The sequence below is a fragment of the Polyodon spathula genome, chromosome 4 (assembly GCF_017654505.1).
Source record: "Polyodon spathula isolate WHYD16114869_AA chromosome 4, ASM1765450v1, whole genome shotgun sequence".
NCBI classification, from domain to species: domain Eukaryota; kingdom Metazoa; phylum Chordata; class Actinopteri; order Acipenseriformes; family Polyodontidae; genus Polyodon; species Polyodon spathula.
The window spans coordinates 5,818,878-5,838,814 of NC_054537.1; the positions used below are offsets into that span (position 1 = coordinate 5,818,878).

The 19,937-nt window shown below is 39.5% G+C and overlaps 1 protein-coding gene across 2 annotated transcripts in view; it reads right to left on the minus strand.

The window, feature by feature from the left end:
- The window catches only part of ccny (cyclin Y), a 60,259-nt gene extending 40,935 nt beyond the window's left edge, over positions 1-19,324 (minus strand). Inside the window, exon 1 of one of the 2 annotated variants that reach the window (XM_041246929.1) lies at positions 18,454-19,324. In XM_041246929.1, the coding sequence (XP_041102863.1) occupies positions 18,454-18,607 (154 nt within the window). In that variant the 5' untranslated portion in view covers positions 18,608-19,324. The remainder of the gene's footprint in view (positions 1-18,453) is intronic. The other variant, XM_041246930.1, reaches the window with a different exon arrangement.
- Between the last annotated feature and the right edge of the window lie 613 nt (positions 19,325-19,937).

Below are 19,937 nucleotides of genomic sequence, written 5' to 3' on the forward strand. Positions count from 1 at the left end.
CCACTTTTGACTCATCTGTCCATAGAACATTGTTCCAGAACTGCTGAGGATCATCCAGGTGCTTTTTTGCAAACTTGAGATGAGCATTCATGTTCTTCTTAGTGAGCAGTGGTTTCCACCTTGCTACTCTGCCATGAATCCCATTTTTGCCCAGTGTCTTTCTGATGATGGAGTCATGAACACCGACCTCAGCTGAGGCGAGAGAGGCCTGCAGATCCCTGGATGTTATTCTAGGGTTCTTTGCAACTTCCTGGACAATTTAACACCTTGCTCTTGGAGAGATTTTGGCATGATGACCACTCCTGGGAAGATTCATTACTGTTCCAAATTTTCTCCATTCAGACAATATGGCTGTTACTGTGGTTTGGTGGAGCCCCAGAGCCTTAGAAATGGCTTTGTAACCCTTTCCAAACTGATAGGCATCAACAACTTTTTTCCGGAGGTCTTTAGGAATTTCTTTTGATAGAGGCATGATGTGCCTCTAGAACCTGTGTGCTGACAACTTCACTCTAAAGGTAAGGGCCAAAGGTAGTCAGATTTATGTTGGGCAGAGCTGGCCCAAATCAGGCCTGATTGTTAACCAAAGTATTCTAACAGCTGACTCTAATTATCCCTGAGTTAACTAGGGGGCAATAACTTTTTTACAGCTGAAGATTGCATGTTTGATTACCTTGCACACCAAACAAATAAAAGAAGCACCAAACTTTGGTGTCATTTTTTCTCTCAGATTCCCTCTATCTACCACTACAACCCACAAAAAGATCTCACCAAATTCAATGTGAAAAATGTGCAAAAATGCACAAAATCTGACAGGGGGCGAATACTTTTTCACAGTGTTGTATCTCCAGTTGCTGTTTCTATCAGTAACTTCTACTAAAGCAAGTCCCTAGCAAGTTTAATCTTTAGATAGATGTCAAACTAAAACACGTACATAGGTACCTACATATGACAGAGTGCCACTTCCACTATATACCAGTCACTGGGATATAGATAAGAAATAAACAAAACCTGAACACACTACTCAGTACTGCATGTGGAATGGATTTACTTGTGTCCTCCAATGTTCTCATATAAAACAGACTGCCTAAAGAAAATCGGATTGGACGCTGCAAATCACAATATGCCCCTAGGGTTTTCTGAACCTTAAATAATAAGGCAAATTTATGGGAAAAAAAAACAAAACAGATTAGCCAGGTCTACATTTGCAGCATCACGGCAGGAGAGCTGTTTATTAAAGTGACTTTGAATTCTAAATTCCTGTTCACGTTATGCAAAACAGCTGATTACCTCTCTCCCTCCATTGGGAATGCCTGCAGCTGTGGTCTAGGTTTCACATTAGCAGGAAACCAAAGCATCTTGGGTCTGATGCATCGCTTTAAACTGATCAGTTCCAAATGGAAGCTTGACAGAAGGTAACTGATTAAGATGAAGTCACCTCATTTTCAAAGGGGTCCCAATAGACATAACAAATAGCAACAGCGGCATATGTTTAAGGTACATTATACAAATAACAGACGTATTATTAAACCCTAAAAATGAATTAGACCTCAATGATAATACCTCAGGGGAGATTTCCAGGACTGTGGGCCAATTCACTTGCCTCATGCTCCTCACAAGCAAGACAAGTGAAGATGATGTTTTAAGACAAGGCTAAGCAGTTAACCTCTTCTGTACAAATCAAAACATATATACAGATTATTCACATAACCGTGCAAGTAGGCTTTCCCCATTAGTGATGGAGTTTGGATAGCAAATATAATTTAAAAATTGGTAAAACAAACTGCAAAGGTTCCTTAAAGAACAAATATATAATATACAAAACAGAAGACTTCTCCTTAATAACTAGGCAGTACAACTACTTCACAGCCCTTACTGTTGTGTGGTGTTTGTCAACCGAGCCCCAAGTACCTAAAGAAGGGTTGAAAGCTTGGTCCCCCAGTGGCTCACCTAGCAAAAAGCTCAACTGTCTGGAGAGCCATGCAATTGTGGTTCAAATCCCCCTCGCGTCAAATCTGCCGATCTTTGCACAGGACCCAGAGGGAGTGCTGCACAAGCCTTTGCTCATTCGATTAGGGCCTAGTCTGCCTCTTCGGACTGCAGTGACTATTACTCGTCAGACGGGGCCCTTGCCTCCTGGAGTCAGTTGCTTATACTCGGCAGGTGATGAGGTATTTCTGGGGCATCATGCACTTTGCCAGGACCAATAAACCAAACTGAATGGAGCAATATCAATTAAGACATATCATCTAGAAAGCAATACGATACATATACTATACTATATTGCACTACTGTATCCCATACTACACAATATGCAGGTTTTAAAATTGCAGGCAATTGTAAATGCCCTGCTTTGAATTTAGGGCCACAATATACACCAATTTTAAATCTTGATGGGCCCAATAGGGGTTTCTGCTACAGTCTACAGAAATACACAAATAGATTTTATTTTCTTGCTGCTGACAGCACTTTACAGGTCAGCATTATTGTTGGAAAACATGGATTGAGAATTGATTAGGGGTTTGCTACGCATGTGGACTAGCAGAGCTATACTGGTGTTCTTTTCTGAAAAGAGACTAATAATTGCAGATAGCAGACTGTTTGGTTCAAATTGCATGTACTGCTAACCACTGATAGAGACGATGCGTCTACAAACTGCCCAACAATGACTGCAAGCTAACGAGATAACAATGCTGTGGACTAGAAGGGAACAGGCTCTAGACTTCAGAGAGATCAAAAGAGATAATCCCACTGGCATCAATGGGGGTCGCAAGGAGATAACAAAAGGCAGATGTATGGACCTTTTGTCTCCAGGAGTGTGAAGAAAGTTCAGAGGTTGTCACACTAGACCACACACACAGACACACACACATTAACACTCACACAATAAATTAAATTACCTTGACCATTGGTTAATGTCAGAGAAAGGGGAGGTGGACCATCTATACAGAAGGGTATTTAATGTCACGCAAGCATTGTAATTTTGAGTTCTGTATGTCCTGTACCTGGGACCAGACTCCCTGCATATTTCAATAAACCTGGCAACTGATTGAAGAAAAGGACTCCATTTTCTTGAATCTACTTACTCACCATCTATTTTTTAAGTACTTCAATTATATTTGTAGCTTTGGCAAAAATAATAATACAAACTACCTAACAGAGCATTGTTATCATCTCTAATATCTCTAACACATCTGAAGCAGCCTCCAGTAAGCAGGTGGTGTTGGGGATGGTGTTCTATCAGCAGAGATGTGGCTAATTATATTCAAATTTAGGCAAATATAAAGCAGAGGGCCTTTCACCCTCTGGAGGGGTAAACACCTGCTTGTTTTTCATTTTGCTTTGATTGTTTTACTTTAGACACACGCATCAAATAATCTTTGCATGGTGTCCAACAACATAAAGCCAAGTGTGTCATGAAGTCAGGCTGTCATGGTAACACAGCGTGCTCATACTTGAGAGAGTGAGCCAAAATAGTCTATCTAAAGGCACATGTAAAATATTACAGAAGGGATGAGGAGATTTTAGTGAATCCAGGAAACACATTATAATCAATGTTTGTAGTAGTTTGTTGTGGTAAATGGCTAGAATGAACCGTGAAATACTAAAAGAAACTAAACTTTAATGACAAAACGTTTTGACTAGAAGTGTTTTCAATGTCTTCAAAATGAAATGTTTTTGAAGACACTGAGAAGTCGACATGTTTGTCATTACATTTTTATTTCTTTAAGTATTGCTAAATTCAGCACTATAGAGTGCATTGTAGTTATGGATGACTGTGATGAATTGTGTATGTGCATTGATAAAACAAACAATGTCTGCTACTAAACTCTCAGGAGCTACACTTCTAAGTTCATACATTTCCTGCTGTCAGTATTGGTACTCCATTTGTTTTAAGCTTTTGTAAAGGTATAAGAGAGTCAAATAAATCAGAAATTCCCAGAGACAACAGTGAGCAGTGTCAAAGATGGATACGAGTTACAGACCTGATCAAAGGGCCAACTTCTGACCAATACTGGGCGACAATGGACAAATTACACAAAACTGCTGTTCAGACAGGGAACAAGCGATTATAGAGTGGAGTCATGAGCAACTTGGCTGTCAAATCAAGGAGGTGTGACTTCAATACCAGTTTGAGACTGAACAGGCAGAGAAGGAAGATCAAAAACTCTTACTGCCACAGTCACTTGGTTCATCATGGCATTAAAAAAGGCAAGTACTGTAATAGATAGCTTAAATTTTAAGCAAGCTGTGCATTTGCATGTACACTGTGAAAAGTATCTGGTTCACTTGCTCTTTTCAGTATTACTGTACCCTATATTTGCCATAAACTTCTATCGTTACTTTGTTTGCGTGCGAGGATGGGAGCTCCCATGGGGGGCGGCGCACAATTGGCCGAGCGCCGCCCAGGGGGAGGGAGGGTTAGGTCGGCCAGGGTGTCCTCGGCGCACCAGCGACCCCTGTGGTCTGGCCAGGCGCCTGCAGGATTGCCTGTGGCTCTGGGTGGCTGTATGGTGAGTCTGCAGTGTGTAAAAAAAGTGGGCGGCTAAAGGCATGCGCTTCGGAGGACAGCATGTGTTCATCTTCGCCCCTTCCGAGTCAGCACAGGGGTGGTAGCGGTGAGCTGAGCTAAAACAATAACAATTGGACAATATTACATTGAGGAGAAAATAACAAAAAAAACTAATTGGCGACTACAAAAATCTGTATTAAAAAAATGGTGTGTGTGTTTCGTAGTGCTATACATATAAATTTATAAATTTTTGTATTTATATAAATATAAATACAAATCTGAGGGTTCTTGAGCTTGGTTTGGTGTTGGGTCTTTTCCCATCATTTACACTCAAGACTTGAAACACTAGCCAGGCAGCTGATGCCCATTTTAGACCTTTTCCCATCTGCAGTCTCTGATTGAGTTATTACTGCATGCCGCATTGACTGATGACTTTACATTCAGTATTCTGTTCAAGGGAAAGCTCCTGAAGTACTGTATTATCCCACAGGTCAGACATGCGCATCTACCCAAGTCTCAGCTTATCCCACAAATCAGACATGTGCATATACCCAAGTCTCAGTGCCTCTTCTAGGGATCGATAAAAATAATACATAAATCAAAGGATAACATTATCCACAAAAAAACATCTTCCACATTATTTAACAATTTGCAGGAGTGAAATTCTTCACATAAAAGCACAAAATAAATGACACGGTTGGTACAATCATGTGCAAGACACTAGAATAACCACTGGAACACACTCTATGACGCAGTCCTCTGGGAGTAAAAGCGCTGTTGCAAGAATGAACTGAACTGGACAGTGATATTGCAGCGTGCTTGGGTCTTTACTAAAGAGAGTAACTTCAGTGAGGGAGCAGTGATCACCCTCAGCAGTTAACCTTATCCTTTCTACAGCAGCTTCTGATTGCACCACATTGCAGTTCATAATAGGAGAGAGGGACTCAATACTCATGACAACTTAACCCATAATCACGTCTCCTGACAGTTTGAAAGCAGCCACTTAAGACAGCTATTTTAGAGAGGTCTCTGTTGTTATACAGCTCTAAATAGCTGGGTTACATTTCAAATAGGGAGACTATCTTAACAGAGAGTCACACTGAATCACATGACAACTGCAAGTATTTATTGATACGTGACATGTTACAGACCTTACAGTAATACCATCTTGATGGCTGGGATGGACCCACAACAGGGCAAGTATTTGGACAGACTGCAACTTGTTTTGGTTACTTTGAAAATCACAGGGATGAAGAAATAATCTTATACTGTGGCACACTGTACTTTCATGTTATGAAACAAGGTCCATCACTTCATCATTTATAATTATTATTATTAGTTTATTTAGCAGATGCCTTTATCCAAGATGACTTACAGAGACTAGGCTGTGTGAACTATGCATCAGCTGCAGTCACTTACAACAATCTCACCTCAAAGAAGATGCACAAGGAGGTTAAGTGACTTGCTCAGGGTCAGACAGTGAGTTACTGAGTGAGCTGGGATTTGAAGCGGGCACCTCCTGGTTACAAGCTCTTTTCTTTAACCACTGGACCACACAGCCTCACAGCAGCAACAGCTATGTTCTGCCCTTTGCGCGAACAATCTTTTCTTATTTTACTGGCTAGAGAGCAATTTCACATGCGATTGTGTCATCACAATTCACCAATCAGTTCTACTGATATGTAATAACACAATATTCCTTATCTCTATGTCGAGCTCCTTATTGTATAAAAAGGAGAACATTTTGGGGTACAATACTACTTGTGCGATGTCTTGTTCATTAAAATGCTTTGCCGATTGACGATTATCTTTTCAGGGGTACCAAGACATGCAGTAAACAAGAGGTCTGATTGGGGATTTTATTGATCAGGTTTCCTCAGTCTAGTCGCTGTGTAAATCATCTCTGCAACTGACCAACACCTTGCTTATTCCAAGACTGTTGTGTTTTCCAGCTCTTTACTGTGGTGACATCCCTGATCCTCTCTAAGAGCTGGAAACAGATTATATCCACGAAACCGGAGATATAAACACTGTGTAGAAGGAAGTCACTCTGCAATTTACTTCATTTCGCTGCTATAAAAATGGACGTGATTTCCATTTAGGAAAAGGAGACTTTACATCGTATCACATCTTATTGTACATTGTACTTTCTGCACACATCAAATTTGGAGTTTGCCAGGGGATCTATGTAAATGGCATACCTTGTTTAAATTATCCTGATGGCATTTAAAATAAACCATATTTTAAAGTTAGGGAATACTATTAGTGAAACTGTTAAACTGTTCTAAATCTCCTTCTCCTTCTGCTGCGCTTCTCTCGCACACAATTTGGATTAATTTCCTTCCTCCCACATCTTCTTATTGAAGGCTGGATGGTCTAAACATGACTTGCCTCTGAGTGTACCACTTTCTGTACTTGGGCTGCTGTAGCATCAAAGCCAATATCAGAACCAATACCAGAACCACACAACAGTCTAGGAAATGACATCGCCAGGAGCAAAAGTTACCCAGAATTGAGTGCAACATTTTACCAGTAAAATTCCTTGAGCCTAAGACAACCAATTTAAGATGAAATAGGAAGCATAGCTAACAGGAGCACATACATCGCACACACTACAGCACATTACATATAAGCATCAAAGATTATACAAGATTTACCAATGAATTACATACAAAACACCTTTTGTTCACTTACAAAGAAAAACAGCTAAGGGAACCTCCAGGTAGATTCCAAGCAGCTGAGGTTATGGCAGTGAGAAAAATGTAGCACTAGAGCTTTTGGGTTTTAAAAAAGTGACTTCAGCGTTAAAAATATGTATTTGTTTGTTTCTGTGCTTAAAAGACATACAGTAGAGTGCTACAGGGAAACAACAAACTATTGATTTCCAGTCTAGCTGTTAGTGATGTGGTCTCCAGGTATATGGTGTGCCATCACCTATTTTTAATATAGAACCTTTCATAATGGACCACCATCACAAAGCTCTTTACAAGATATGAGACTAGGGTGTGTGAACTATGCATCAGCTGCAAAGTCACTTATGAGCTAAGATAAAGTCAATTACCTTCAAGGTAGGTGGATTACGCTGCCATATTATAGCTACTATTACCAGAATGCATGAAGAAACTTTTAACCCATTAAGGTACAAGGGACATACGTGTCCCACAAATAAAAATGATGCAAGGCTTCTTATTTTTGCAATAAGGTGCACAAAACAGGGTTTAAATATACTGACAGGCTAGATCTGGTTATCCAAACTGTCAGTTTCCTTGTGATACTTGAGTTACTCTGAAACGCATTTTAAGAAACAAAATAACATTTGAACAACCGCTCAATTCCTTGTGTACCTTCAAAGGGTTAAAATATGTTTTCCATACTGGATTGCATGAGAACACTTCGAAACTAACCTCCAGTACAATGAGAATGTCAAGGCTTCACAGGCTTCTAACCATTTGTGCTCTAATCAACTTCCAATTGTTTTTCTTTTTAGATCTTAGAACCTTTCCAACTTTTAGTTAGAAACCCGAATGAAATGCATCACTGTCCTAACTTATATTAGCAGAGATGATGAAGCATCTGCATATTTTATATCTGCTTCCAAGGAAGGGGATCCATTTTGCAACGAGGCATCTTTATTTACTATCCCAAAATGCTTCCCTGACCAATGAACTTCACAACACCTGCATGAGATTACATACATCTCTCTCTCTTTTAAAAGGTGGACCAATACATCCCAGACTAGAGAAGACATGTTGTAATTTATTAGATACAACACAAACAGTGAAACTGCTGCAGGGAACTAGAAAGCTGTGCCGTCAAGAACCGCAGCTGAAGTTAAAGCAGGTAGATTTTTAAATTCTTCACATTTGAAAACAGAAGCTAGGTCAAGTATACACATCTTTCGACCAGTTCAGCTCTGATGATGGCAGAAACTTTGACTTTGTTTCTTATGGTTTTACTCCAGAATTGAATTTTGAACTGAAAGATTTTATTTTGATTTTTATTTTAAATCTCAAATGTGCATTTACCTTTTCAATATGTTGCTTGTTTATTATTATATATTATGATGAATATTCTGCGTCATTTGCTGTGTGCTACTGCCCTGCAATGGAGCTTCCTGATTGGTGGATGAAAGTTTTGAGGTTTCTAATCTGTATCATCACATTTCAACAAACATGATACCGATGGTCTTTCACCTTCTCCACTGGTGCAGATGTGGCTAAAACACTTTTTCACTTGGTGGTGGACAGCCTTGCTGCAGTTTACCTGATATTGCAAATGGTACCCCTCTGGTGCCCACTCGTGAATAAACTGTCAGCTGTGTCTTTTAATATGAAAGCTGTTCAGATGCAGAAATAACAGTTCCTATGTCCACCATCACACATACTTTTCAATTTTTGCAAACTAAGATTGCTAGTGGTGCAGTACTAGGAGTATCTTAAACAGCTGGAAAATGATTTGGAACCCCATGTGAAGCATCACTGGGTGAGGGCCTTCTAGGCTCACTGCTCCCTGTTCAAGCTAAGCTAATTATTTGGAAGCACCTCTTCAGGAGCACTTGAAATTCCCAGCTTCAGTGGATTTCTTAGGAAAGGCTGAATGTGTTTGCCTCTGGAAAATGCTGTTAATATTGGGAGCACTCCAAATTTAGAGCAAGCCAGAGGGCTTTTGGGGCCCTCTGGGGCCTCACAGGAAGCGATCCATTCTGTTTCCTAATTAAACTGTGCCTCTGCTGAAACAATGGCTATGGAAACGGATCAACAAAGCCTTTGATCTAATCGGCGCTCATTTTTTGCTTTTCATCTTTCAGTTCACTCATTATTCTAGGATAGCACGGTAAGCCAGACGCAATGATTTTCTTTTATACCCTGGCAGGCAGCAAAGTGAGAGGTGGCAGTTAGGAAGATTCTGGTTAAAGGAAATTGGGTAAACCTTTTTATTTATTTATTTTTAATAGCTCTATTAGCTCTCGTCTTCCTTAGACCTACAAGTGGAAATCATGATAACTCCTTGGGAAGTACTAAATCATATCTTCCCATGTAGTTCACCTATAGTTTCTAAAGCAATTCCAGCCTTAAGACATGACATGGAGTCGATTATAACTACAATATAACTACAGTAGAATTGTTTGCAATTACAGTGCTATTGTGTTCAATTACAATTATACTAAAAAGTAACAAAAAAAACTATTACACACATTGACATGTTTACGCAGTTTATTCAAAATAACCAAAGCAATAATTACAGGTACAAATATAGAATCATACGATTTTTTTAAACAAATAGGGTCACAAAAAGTGGCTGGAAATGCAAGAATAATGATTGTATGACCAACAAATGTGTACCACTGTAACTGAACTATAATTGATATGGCATAATTGCAATTACAAGTCTGCAATTACATTATAGTTGCAATTAATTACAATTACAATGGAGCCCAGGCCTGCTGACGAACAGCTAAAAGAAAGCAGAACCTCCCTAGAGGTACAACCTGTTTACTACAAAACTCAGGAGGCCTTTTCTCAAGTGCGGAATCATGCAGACAATTTCAAACACCCTAAATGTCCCCAGTGACACAGCTTCATCTACCGCTGGGTTAAAAGCACGATCCCTACCAAGCTCTCTTTTAAATGGTTATTTCATGTATTGACCAACCTCTTTCATCCCCCCCCTCCCCCCAAGGAACCCCCATAACCTTTACAATCTTCACATCTATATACAAGCCTACAAATCTCACTGTTCTGGGAGTTCTGAACGTTCACCTCACTATGCTTTTAGTTACCCAGGTAACAGAGTGCAACATTCTGTAAAAGCTTCCTGGCTGGCAAATAAGGGTCTTGAAATGACCCTCATTTTTCATTTTCATTGCCAGTTTTCTGCAGTAGTTAAGTGTCCTGAGCCCACTTGCATACGGTATGAGGACACTTTTTAAATGTGTTATATTCTGGACTGGATAACTTAGCCTGCTTGAAACTGAATGCCAGTTTAAGGATTCTAGCAAAGTCTTGTCAGCTTTTCGAGGATATCTGCCACTACCGTGGGATAATTGCTGCTCTTCTCTGAACCTGATTGGTTGAGAGGGAGATGATCTGAGGAGATATATAATTGACAATACTTTCACCCTGTTTCCTGGAATAACTCACACTTGTGAGTACTGAAAGGAGACAATAATATCCTGAAATGTGATAGCTGAACTTCTGATATCAAAGCAAAAAAGGACAACACTAGTACTGGACTCAAAAAAGACAAATTAAAATTGCTATGGAACTCTAGACGTGGGTCAGAGAATTTAAGGAATCAAAACTCTATTAGAAGGTAAACAGTGGCACTGGCAACAGAGAGTGGGGCCTATTAAAATCATAAATATGCTAAAGAGACTCATGTTAAATATTGTGATATTCAAACAGGTCTGTTTGTGGATGAGATTTTTGTACATAAATTAATTAAACTCCAAGTTCATGTGAGTAAAAAGTAATTGCCAGAGAAGCTTGTGTCCTGAAAGTTTAGATAAGATCCTAAACATGGAAAGCAGTTGAAGAGCAGAAATGTGTCCTTTCATTGCCATTTATAAGCAACTTCCTGATGTGGCAGAGGTGCAGTTTTATGACACCACAGTAAAGAAGATTAGGCAAATAAAAAAAAATTAGAAAACTTTTTTTACTACCTTTTGAAAATGTATTGTTTTACAAATTTGTAAATATTAACACTGATGTGCCTTAAGATCACATGGGCAGACGCAGTGGAGTTCTGAAAATCATTACCCATATACACATTCTGAAACTTACAGCTTGACTAGTGACAAGATACTTCCCTGCGTGTTTTCTTGGGTAATGTTTACATTTATAGGCAACAGTACATGCAATGGGTTAGGGCTAGGGTTACTGAGTTTACAGAATTTTATTTGAATTATATAAAAAGAAAGTAAAATTTCCCATTGCAAAGTGAGACTGAAGACAGCATGGCTCACCAGAATGTTTCTGACAGCAGACTGCAACTGTTAAAATTGCAGGCAATTGTTGGTGGACCACATAAATATCCACTCAAAATCATCAGTGTAATTCAGCACAGAGCAAGCCACAGCTCTTTCTGGCTGACAACCCCCCTTGCAGTTTAACATTTTGGCTGAGAATTACAACACTGCTTCATTATACTTTCCATGACACAATCAGTTGCTAAGCTACCAATAGAGAAGTTAAACAATGTCATTTCTTCTAGGAAATGAAAAGAGGACCTTCCTTCTGGTAAAAGAAGCCAGTGAGCTAATGCAATGGCAAAGACTACATCTGTTCTGTGTAAAACACAGGAGGCAATGAGTTTTGCGATAAATATCTCTGTGATACAGCAAAGAGAGGTGTCAAAGAGGAAAGTATAAGAGGAAAATCAGGAACAGACTACATGTACCGGTACCTAGGTAGAGCAGAAAACCAAGAACACACTACATGTATCAGTACCTAGGTAGACCAGAGAACCAAGAACACACTACATGTACCTATAGGACAGAAAATCATAAACACACTACATGTACCAAGGTGGAACAGCTGGCAGGCTCATAGCACAGGGATGGAAATAACACTCCAATTGCATTGCAGTTTCACCCATTCCAGGTTTTAATACAAGCTTGATTAGTCACAGGTGGGTCTGCTTATATACATTTTAAAATAAGGAATAGATCAAACTGCTCTGCAATGAGAGTCTTATTTCCATTTGTGTAACAGTATTTATACACGCTGAGCTCACTAAAGAGCACCTCCACTTGACACATATACATACAAAACTATAAATTAAACCAAATACAGATCTGTCAGGATTCTAGTTTTCAAAATGACAGGTGTCTATTGCATGCAGGACTCTTCTAAAGCAGCCCTTGCAGTTCTCCCATGAATGAGCCCAGCGAACGGTGTCGAGTGTGTTGTTTCCAGCTAACATCAGGAGTGAAATAACCACAGCAGTCTATGAATGTTCATGGAGTATTCTCTTTATGTAACAAGAATAACGTATGGAAGAATTTCTTAGATCAGGCTCTGCATCTGCTTCACTTGGAGCAGTGCCTCTGTCCCACTCATTCTGTCACTGCATTCTAATGAACACAAGGTAGATTCCAAACTGAGATCCAGTTAAAAACACACAATTCACTCAGCAGCAACACTTCCTGTATAATCACTTATAACTTCAGGTTCAGGTTTTACTTTCCCTATGAGTTTCAAGTTGGAAAAGTTCAAGTTTCTTATTTTATTTTAAAAGCAGGTCAAATTGAAATTTCCATTACCATCACTGCCATGCTTGTATCCCAATGCTTCTGTCGAACACAAAGATATTTATTTTTGCATGTGAACAGCTTTCAAGCAAAGCTTGTTTGAATATTTGTCAAGCACTCATTTCTGCTACAAGAAAAATGAGGTTGGGCAGGTTTTAAGTGGCCCTAATTAGCTCACTGTTGTGTTTCCAAGCCCTTTCAATGCGACAGCAAATTCTTAGACCAAACACTTGCCAAACCTGAGAAGGACTATACAAAGTCTGAAGTGATTGACTGTCACACCTCTTTATCACCCAGAAGAAATTCTAACACATTAGATGCCTTTCAGAAGGAATTATTAAGGGGCTAAGGTAAGCCGAATGAGTCAATCTATATAGTAAGGTGGACACCTACCTTGTAAAAAAAGTTACAGAAACTCAGATAGCATGGACACTTACAGAGTTTCTGTTGAAGCTGCCTGCAGATCAGCCTAAGATTATTAGACTGAGAACGTCTAGAGGGGGAAAAAAAAATTCTTGGAAAAAAAGAGCTCAGTGAAACAATATAGAGAACAGAGCAGGGGGAGAAATCTGATAATGACACTGTAATGCCAAAAGCAACTCAATTCTGCTCTGAATCAATTGGCAAATGCTGTATAGGTTTGAAAATAAATATGCAGTTAGAGCACCATTTGAGATTAGTGATTCACCAAGGTTTTTTTTTTTTTTTTTTTTAATTGTGCTTATTTTCCTCCTCATAGCCTACACTCCTTGGTGTACGAGACCCTTTTCCATGCATGTCTCATAATGAGTGCCATTCAAACTTGAATCTCAGGTCCTAGCAGAAACACCTGGCTGCTTGAATTAGTTTCTTATGAAAAGTAAAGAGAATGAAGGTAAGCATCTCACAGATACGCAAATGTGTTCCCACAAAAGAGAACAAGAAAACTATTTTAAATAAACTATTATTATTTCTATTTCTCAGGCTGTACTAGGCAGGATATCTAATTTTTAGGGAGCTACAGTAGCAAGTCTCCAAGCACAAGATCAGTCAGCTGTTCCTCATTTTATATTAATTTCAATGGAAAAGCTTATAGCTCCAATTAGAAAATGAGAAGTCAGTTATAACAATAAAAACGAGAATAAAAACAGCACAGAGGTAGCGCTTCTTGGTTTGAAGCTTAGTGAAATATTTCCACAGAATGAGGCTTTCACGAAGACCAAGAAAGCTTCTTTTGATTCTCAACATCCGTCAGTGGCAATACAGCAGCATCAGGGTTCTTGTGATAACGATTCTGACATTTACTGCTGAACCCCACAAATACACTTGAATTTAATAATAATAACAACAATAATAATAATAATAATAATCCCCATTTAATTCATTTATTTTAGAGTAAGAATTGTCACATTTCATCATGTTGCAGTAACCTGCAGGGGTTTAAGCACCATCAGATGAAAAAGTTGCATGCACATGTAAAAATGGAAATATGACAACCTGTTCACAGGATTAGGAAAAACAGACTTTTGTTCAAGGTCAAAAAAAATAAAAGTAAACATAAGTATAAATACACTCCTAGATACACAATCTCCACGAGATATAATTCAAAGTCCAGTTTAACTGATACAGTATCCCCACAACTCGTTTAAAGGCTTTTCCCCTGCAGAAAGTCATTCTGTATATTCCTACACTAATTATCACAAATGGAAATAGCTTCAGGTGTTCACTACAAACACATAACATTTGTTACAGCTCAAACGTTAGCTGTTTCTGAAGAGCAAAGAAACGATCAACTCCAACACCCGCCACAGAGAGACGCCTAACAGACACGAGGTTGCACGAAACTTTAGATCAGTCATGAAAGCACACCGTAATAGGAGCTCTATCAGCTTCATGATAAGCACTACATATAGAACATGTTTTGTATCTAAATACTGGTCTCCCAAGCATGATTTTAATACATTATCCAAGCCATGTTGTATTATTATACAGGTATTATATATGTATTCTTATCACCGTGATGAAAAGAATAGTGGGAACACAAGCTACAGTATCCATGAGCCCTACCTTGGTATCAGGGGAGCCATGTCCCCAGAACAGACCTGCCATTCTGTCCTTGGCCTTCTGTATAATTTTAAACTCAGGCATCCTGGGTCTTTGTATTCATGTGCGAATGAACCTGTCAGTGTTATGTTAGAATTCATGCAGCGTTTTTCCAGGGTGTTCGCCTCAAAGTAACACCAGACTTATGTACTAAAAGTGGTACAATCTGTCTCAATAATCTAAAGTCCAGTAAAAAGCAATGACTTCAAACAGGGGATTACAAAAAACATAATCACAGAAACTGGATGCCTTTTGAATGGTGTAAGTTTGAAGATATGTATGGAAATACTTACTTAACAAAGGTAGGCAAAGGTGGCTAATGTTTAGTATGTGTAGCAAAACTTAAATGACTGAAAAGAAATATTTTTTTTAGGTGTGGACACTCCAAGTGTGTGTAAGAGGCGACAACTAGTTTGAGACTTGACTTTCTAATAATTGTGAGCCACGCTTGAGGTTCGCATAATGACTCACCATTTGACTTTTTTTGAGACAAAGGAAGGAAACACTCGACCGTAACGTCTTAAACGTATTACTGTGGTAACATCTGTCCGACAAAAGACATAAGACTTCCTTTCCCACCTGACACTGACAAAAAATGCTCCCGTTTCGTAGAAATTTCTTGTGACTGTATTCTGAAGGTACCTACCGTGTGATCCACTAGTACGAGGTCTTTTAAAAAACCCACGAGATCAGCCTCCAGGATTGGCTACCAGGTGACATGCTCTGGGAAATTTTGTGGTGCCAAGAAAATCAAAAACCAGATTTTTTTCAAATCGTAAGTCGATCTGGTCAGTGGGGAAGTTTTACATTTAAAAAAAGTCATCATCAAGCTAGCACCGTATTAGATGACGTTATCTCGTAAATCACCGACCAAAGCTAGCGTATAGCAACATTACCTAATAATAGAGTCGTATTGGTTTGTTGGGAAAATAAATTCTAGAGATGACATAACATAACAACCCAGTTTTAATACAACTTGAACGGTACTTACAGGAGCGGAAAAGTATTTGGAGATATCCTGTCATACACGAGAGATAGAACAAAACGTAGGAACGTTCTTGTTTTACAACGTTGTTCGTTTCGAAAACTGGGAACATGATGATTTGACTTATTACCATCTGAAAAGAAATGGAACCGGAGAGAACATAAACTTTAGAATTTAAACAAGACACACCAAGTAGTTCGGAGGGAAGTGCATGCCTCAGTTATTGAGGTCACTTCGTGTCAAGACACGTTCCTTGTTTCTCTAGTCCGACCATGTCGCAGTGAAATATTTAAGATTTTAGAAACATTTCGTTAGCTAACCGATTGGTAACGCAGTGACAGGTTTCCCGTTTCGACAGACGGAAGTAAAAACGACTTTCGTTATGACGTCCGTTTGAGTCCAGTCGTAGTTCGGCCAAAGCTGTCTGCCTACATTTTTGCTAAATTACCCATCATTGTTGCAGCAAATGGAACTGTCATGTGTCAAGGAAGGGAATGCTTTGTGTCACATCAGAGACCATCTCCAAATCACAGAGTGCTGAAAAAGTATAAACTTTTCACAGGATTTCAATTGACATCTATTGGCACTTTTCTTTTTTTGTCCGATTTTTTTACTGCATCAATGCTGGATCATTAAAAAATCTGCACATTCTATATAGAGCCACTACCTTGTTGAGGCTCCAGAGCCAGTTTTTTACAGGGCTATATGGTTCTGAAGGGTCAGAATGATTCTTGGTGATAAATCTCTCTTCTGACCTGTGAGGACACGATATAACGTGAACAGATTGCCCTGGACTGGATGTCCTGACAGTTCATTCCCAGGGTTAGTTGGAAGTCGGCCATCTAGAAAGGGGGCACAGCTGCTGTACATTAAGTCATCGCTCCAGAGGGAAAGCGGTGTGGCTATCGCGGATTGGTGGAAAAACAGTTGCACTTGCTAACCAAGGGGGCGTGACTGCAGGTACAAACAGGGGACGTGGCTAGGTGATCTGTTCCTGTGTAATGCTTAAGAGAGAACCAATGAAGGACAAGTGTAAAATTTCTGTGAGTGTTTTGTTGCGTCTAAAATCTACTTGTTTGTTATTATTATTAGACGGCTAACACAATCCGGAGCTGTAGCTTAAGGCCAACAGTAAACCCAGACAACACTGCACCACTGTACACGGATAAATTGTATTACACCACAAGCACTATAGCACTCACTCTGGACTGGTGAACGTGTGTGTCTTTGCGTGTGTTCTACTGCGTTTATTATTTCCGAACTGTGTCTTATTATTTTGGGACTGGAACCCATTGTTTTAGTTTAGTGCAATATGTATTGCTGTGTATTGTCTGTGATTATTCTTTCTGGTCACCATACTAGGATTATAAAAATAAAACCTGTTTGGATTGTGAACTTTGTTATCGGTCTTCTGTTTCATAATCACATCACCACTACACCTGTGCACTGCAAACCATTTTGCCACAGTCAGAAACCCCTTTCTCTAATCAGTCATGAAAGTTACAAACCCCATGTAAAGTTTGGTATATGTAAGCATTCAAAGACAGGTCTAAATACTGGGTATGTGTTTGTGATGTTTTTATTCTGATAGGAGCATTTGTTTATGTAAGTTGTTCTATACAGAAGTATTGCATGTTTTCAAACATGTTAAGAAAAGTGATGAAAGGCTAGACAAGAAGCATAAATGGTTCTAGCTGAAGTGTCAATAGCTTATGACCACTGATACAGCTGTCAGCACTTTAAGTGGAGTAGTTAAATGGCTTGTACATTATTGTGTTACAACCAAAAACATAAAAGCGAGCACAGACACAGCTGCCACCAAACATCTCCAATGGGACTACCTATACATTACAGTGTAAATCGACAGCTAGTGCTGTACAGCAGGTGCACAGCAGACTGCATATGATCTTTAGTCCACCCCACTGGAAAGCTGGGTTACAAATTTAAATTGCAGCATACTTGAATTTGAAATTAAGAATAATTTAAATGAGAAGTCCTTTATTACACTGCATCCTAGCTGTCGCTAACATCATTTCTACCTGGAAATACCTGCGTCTTATATGGAGATCCGCCCACTTACACACAACATTAACTTGCACGTCCCTTAACAGAGATTTGTCTATTTTTTCAGAGCGGTTAATTCAGTGATAGAAATTCTTCTCATTTTACAAAAGGAGGTATTCTACACCGCTAACAGTAGTCAAGCTGGACTATCGTATACTAATAGTGAAAGTACCAGACAAGTGATTTTTAGCACGTAGTAATTGACAATTGACCGAACAATAAAATAAAAGTCTTTACACTAAGGTCTTTACACATCATTATTAAATCGTAATCGTTTTATTTGCATTATTAAGGCGCTGCGATGACATAACAAGAACGACACGATCCCACTTATAATGATGATGATATTTATATTAATGATGCTATGCTAGGTTTCTACGTTTCCCATGTTGACTAGACATGGCGCTATGAAGAACAACAGCATATTTGCTATTCTGGTTTGATAATGAACGGGTTCGATATTGTATTCGCAAAGCTCTTGACAGGTTAAGTTTAGCTTGTTTTTAAATAGCATAGTCAAATATTTGCCAGTAATATTAGTAATGCTAGTGAGTGCCTTACCGTCTAGGTTCTCCCTGTCGCTGATGTGTTGCAGGTTACAGCCAGTATCTTCCCTGCTTAGCTCGGGTTCTGGGCGATAGGACTCCAGCCTCGAGTGTGCATTTCTCCGCAGCTTGGGGCTGGATGATACGCAGCAAGATGTCGTGTTCCCCATTTTTCACTTTATTTGTATATTCCTTATTATTATTAATGATGGGTATTACAAGGGAAAAATAGACGAATCTCTTGTTAACTGCAAGACTAGGGCGGCGAGAGTGGAACTGCAACACATCAATGTAGTATCCGATCTGTTATGCACCCTCGTCCGGTCCTAGTTCGCAGCAGCAGCCGTGGAAAGCCATTTGCGAATTGGTGAAAAAAAAAGAAATCAAGTTTCTCCCCTCTCTCTCCTTTTTCAACCCTCTCCCAAAAACCTTAGTCAAATTGTGAAATGTGCGCATCCCACGCAGCAGTTTTTGCGACTGTACCCATATATAACTAAGAGACTATGATCTGCTATTGTATCATTGTCATTTTTGAAGCCTGTGAATCTGGTTATGACAAGTGGAGGAAATTAACGAAACGTTGCAAGCGGCGCAGCTCCTATCGGTGCACATAGCAAACACAGGCAGCGCAGCCCCAAGTATTTTGATTGAAAAAGGTTCCGGTTCAAGTGGGTGGTAACAAAGCAGTCAGATTAACGATATCGTGGGTGCATTCTTCTAGCACAGATTTCCGCAGTTCTGCAGATATTTGCACAGTTCTGCACAGAAGCGCGTTGTGCGAGGGCTGCTGCATGACGTCACGAAGCTCCACCCTCAACAATGTGTACAAATCCAGCGCAGCTTTAAAAAGTAGCTGCGGGAGGCTGGCTGCGGCTGTGAACCAAAGAGGCGATGATCATGAGTGACCTGCCAATCGGAATGCAAACAGCTGCTAAAACTACTGCTGCCCCCTTGTTAGTGGAAGGGAACGACATGTTATCATTATGCAAAGAAGGGTGAACAGCCTTGTCGACGCCGTTAAATGAATGGTAACACTAAAATAAGTGTCTGTTGATATGTAATTCATGATGAATCGCAAACACGGAATTAAATTACTAGAATTAGAAGTGTATTAATTATGAATTCCTATTAATTGTATTAATTGTCCTGTTCATTTTAACTAATTAAGAAAATTACCTGCTCGTTAGGAGGCAAAATAAAAGCAAGGGGAAAAGCTGGGCGAGATAGTGGTGTGTTGAGCGCACCGTTAGAAGCAGAGAAAAGGAAACTGCGATCTCTAGGCGCGGCATAGAGATGTTGGAGTCGAAACGCTTGCAGTTTGTAGCGTTCAGATGACCGAAAGCGAATTCTGATTCAATTGCTGTTCCAGCGGATTCTTTGCCGCTGATGACAGGAGAGTAATCATTTCAATAAGACAAAACCCTCTCTCGCCCCATATCGGTGTTTTGACATTCTCCTTCGAATAGTGCTGCTTGTTGTATCTAAAAACACTAACTATAT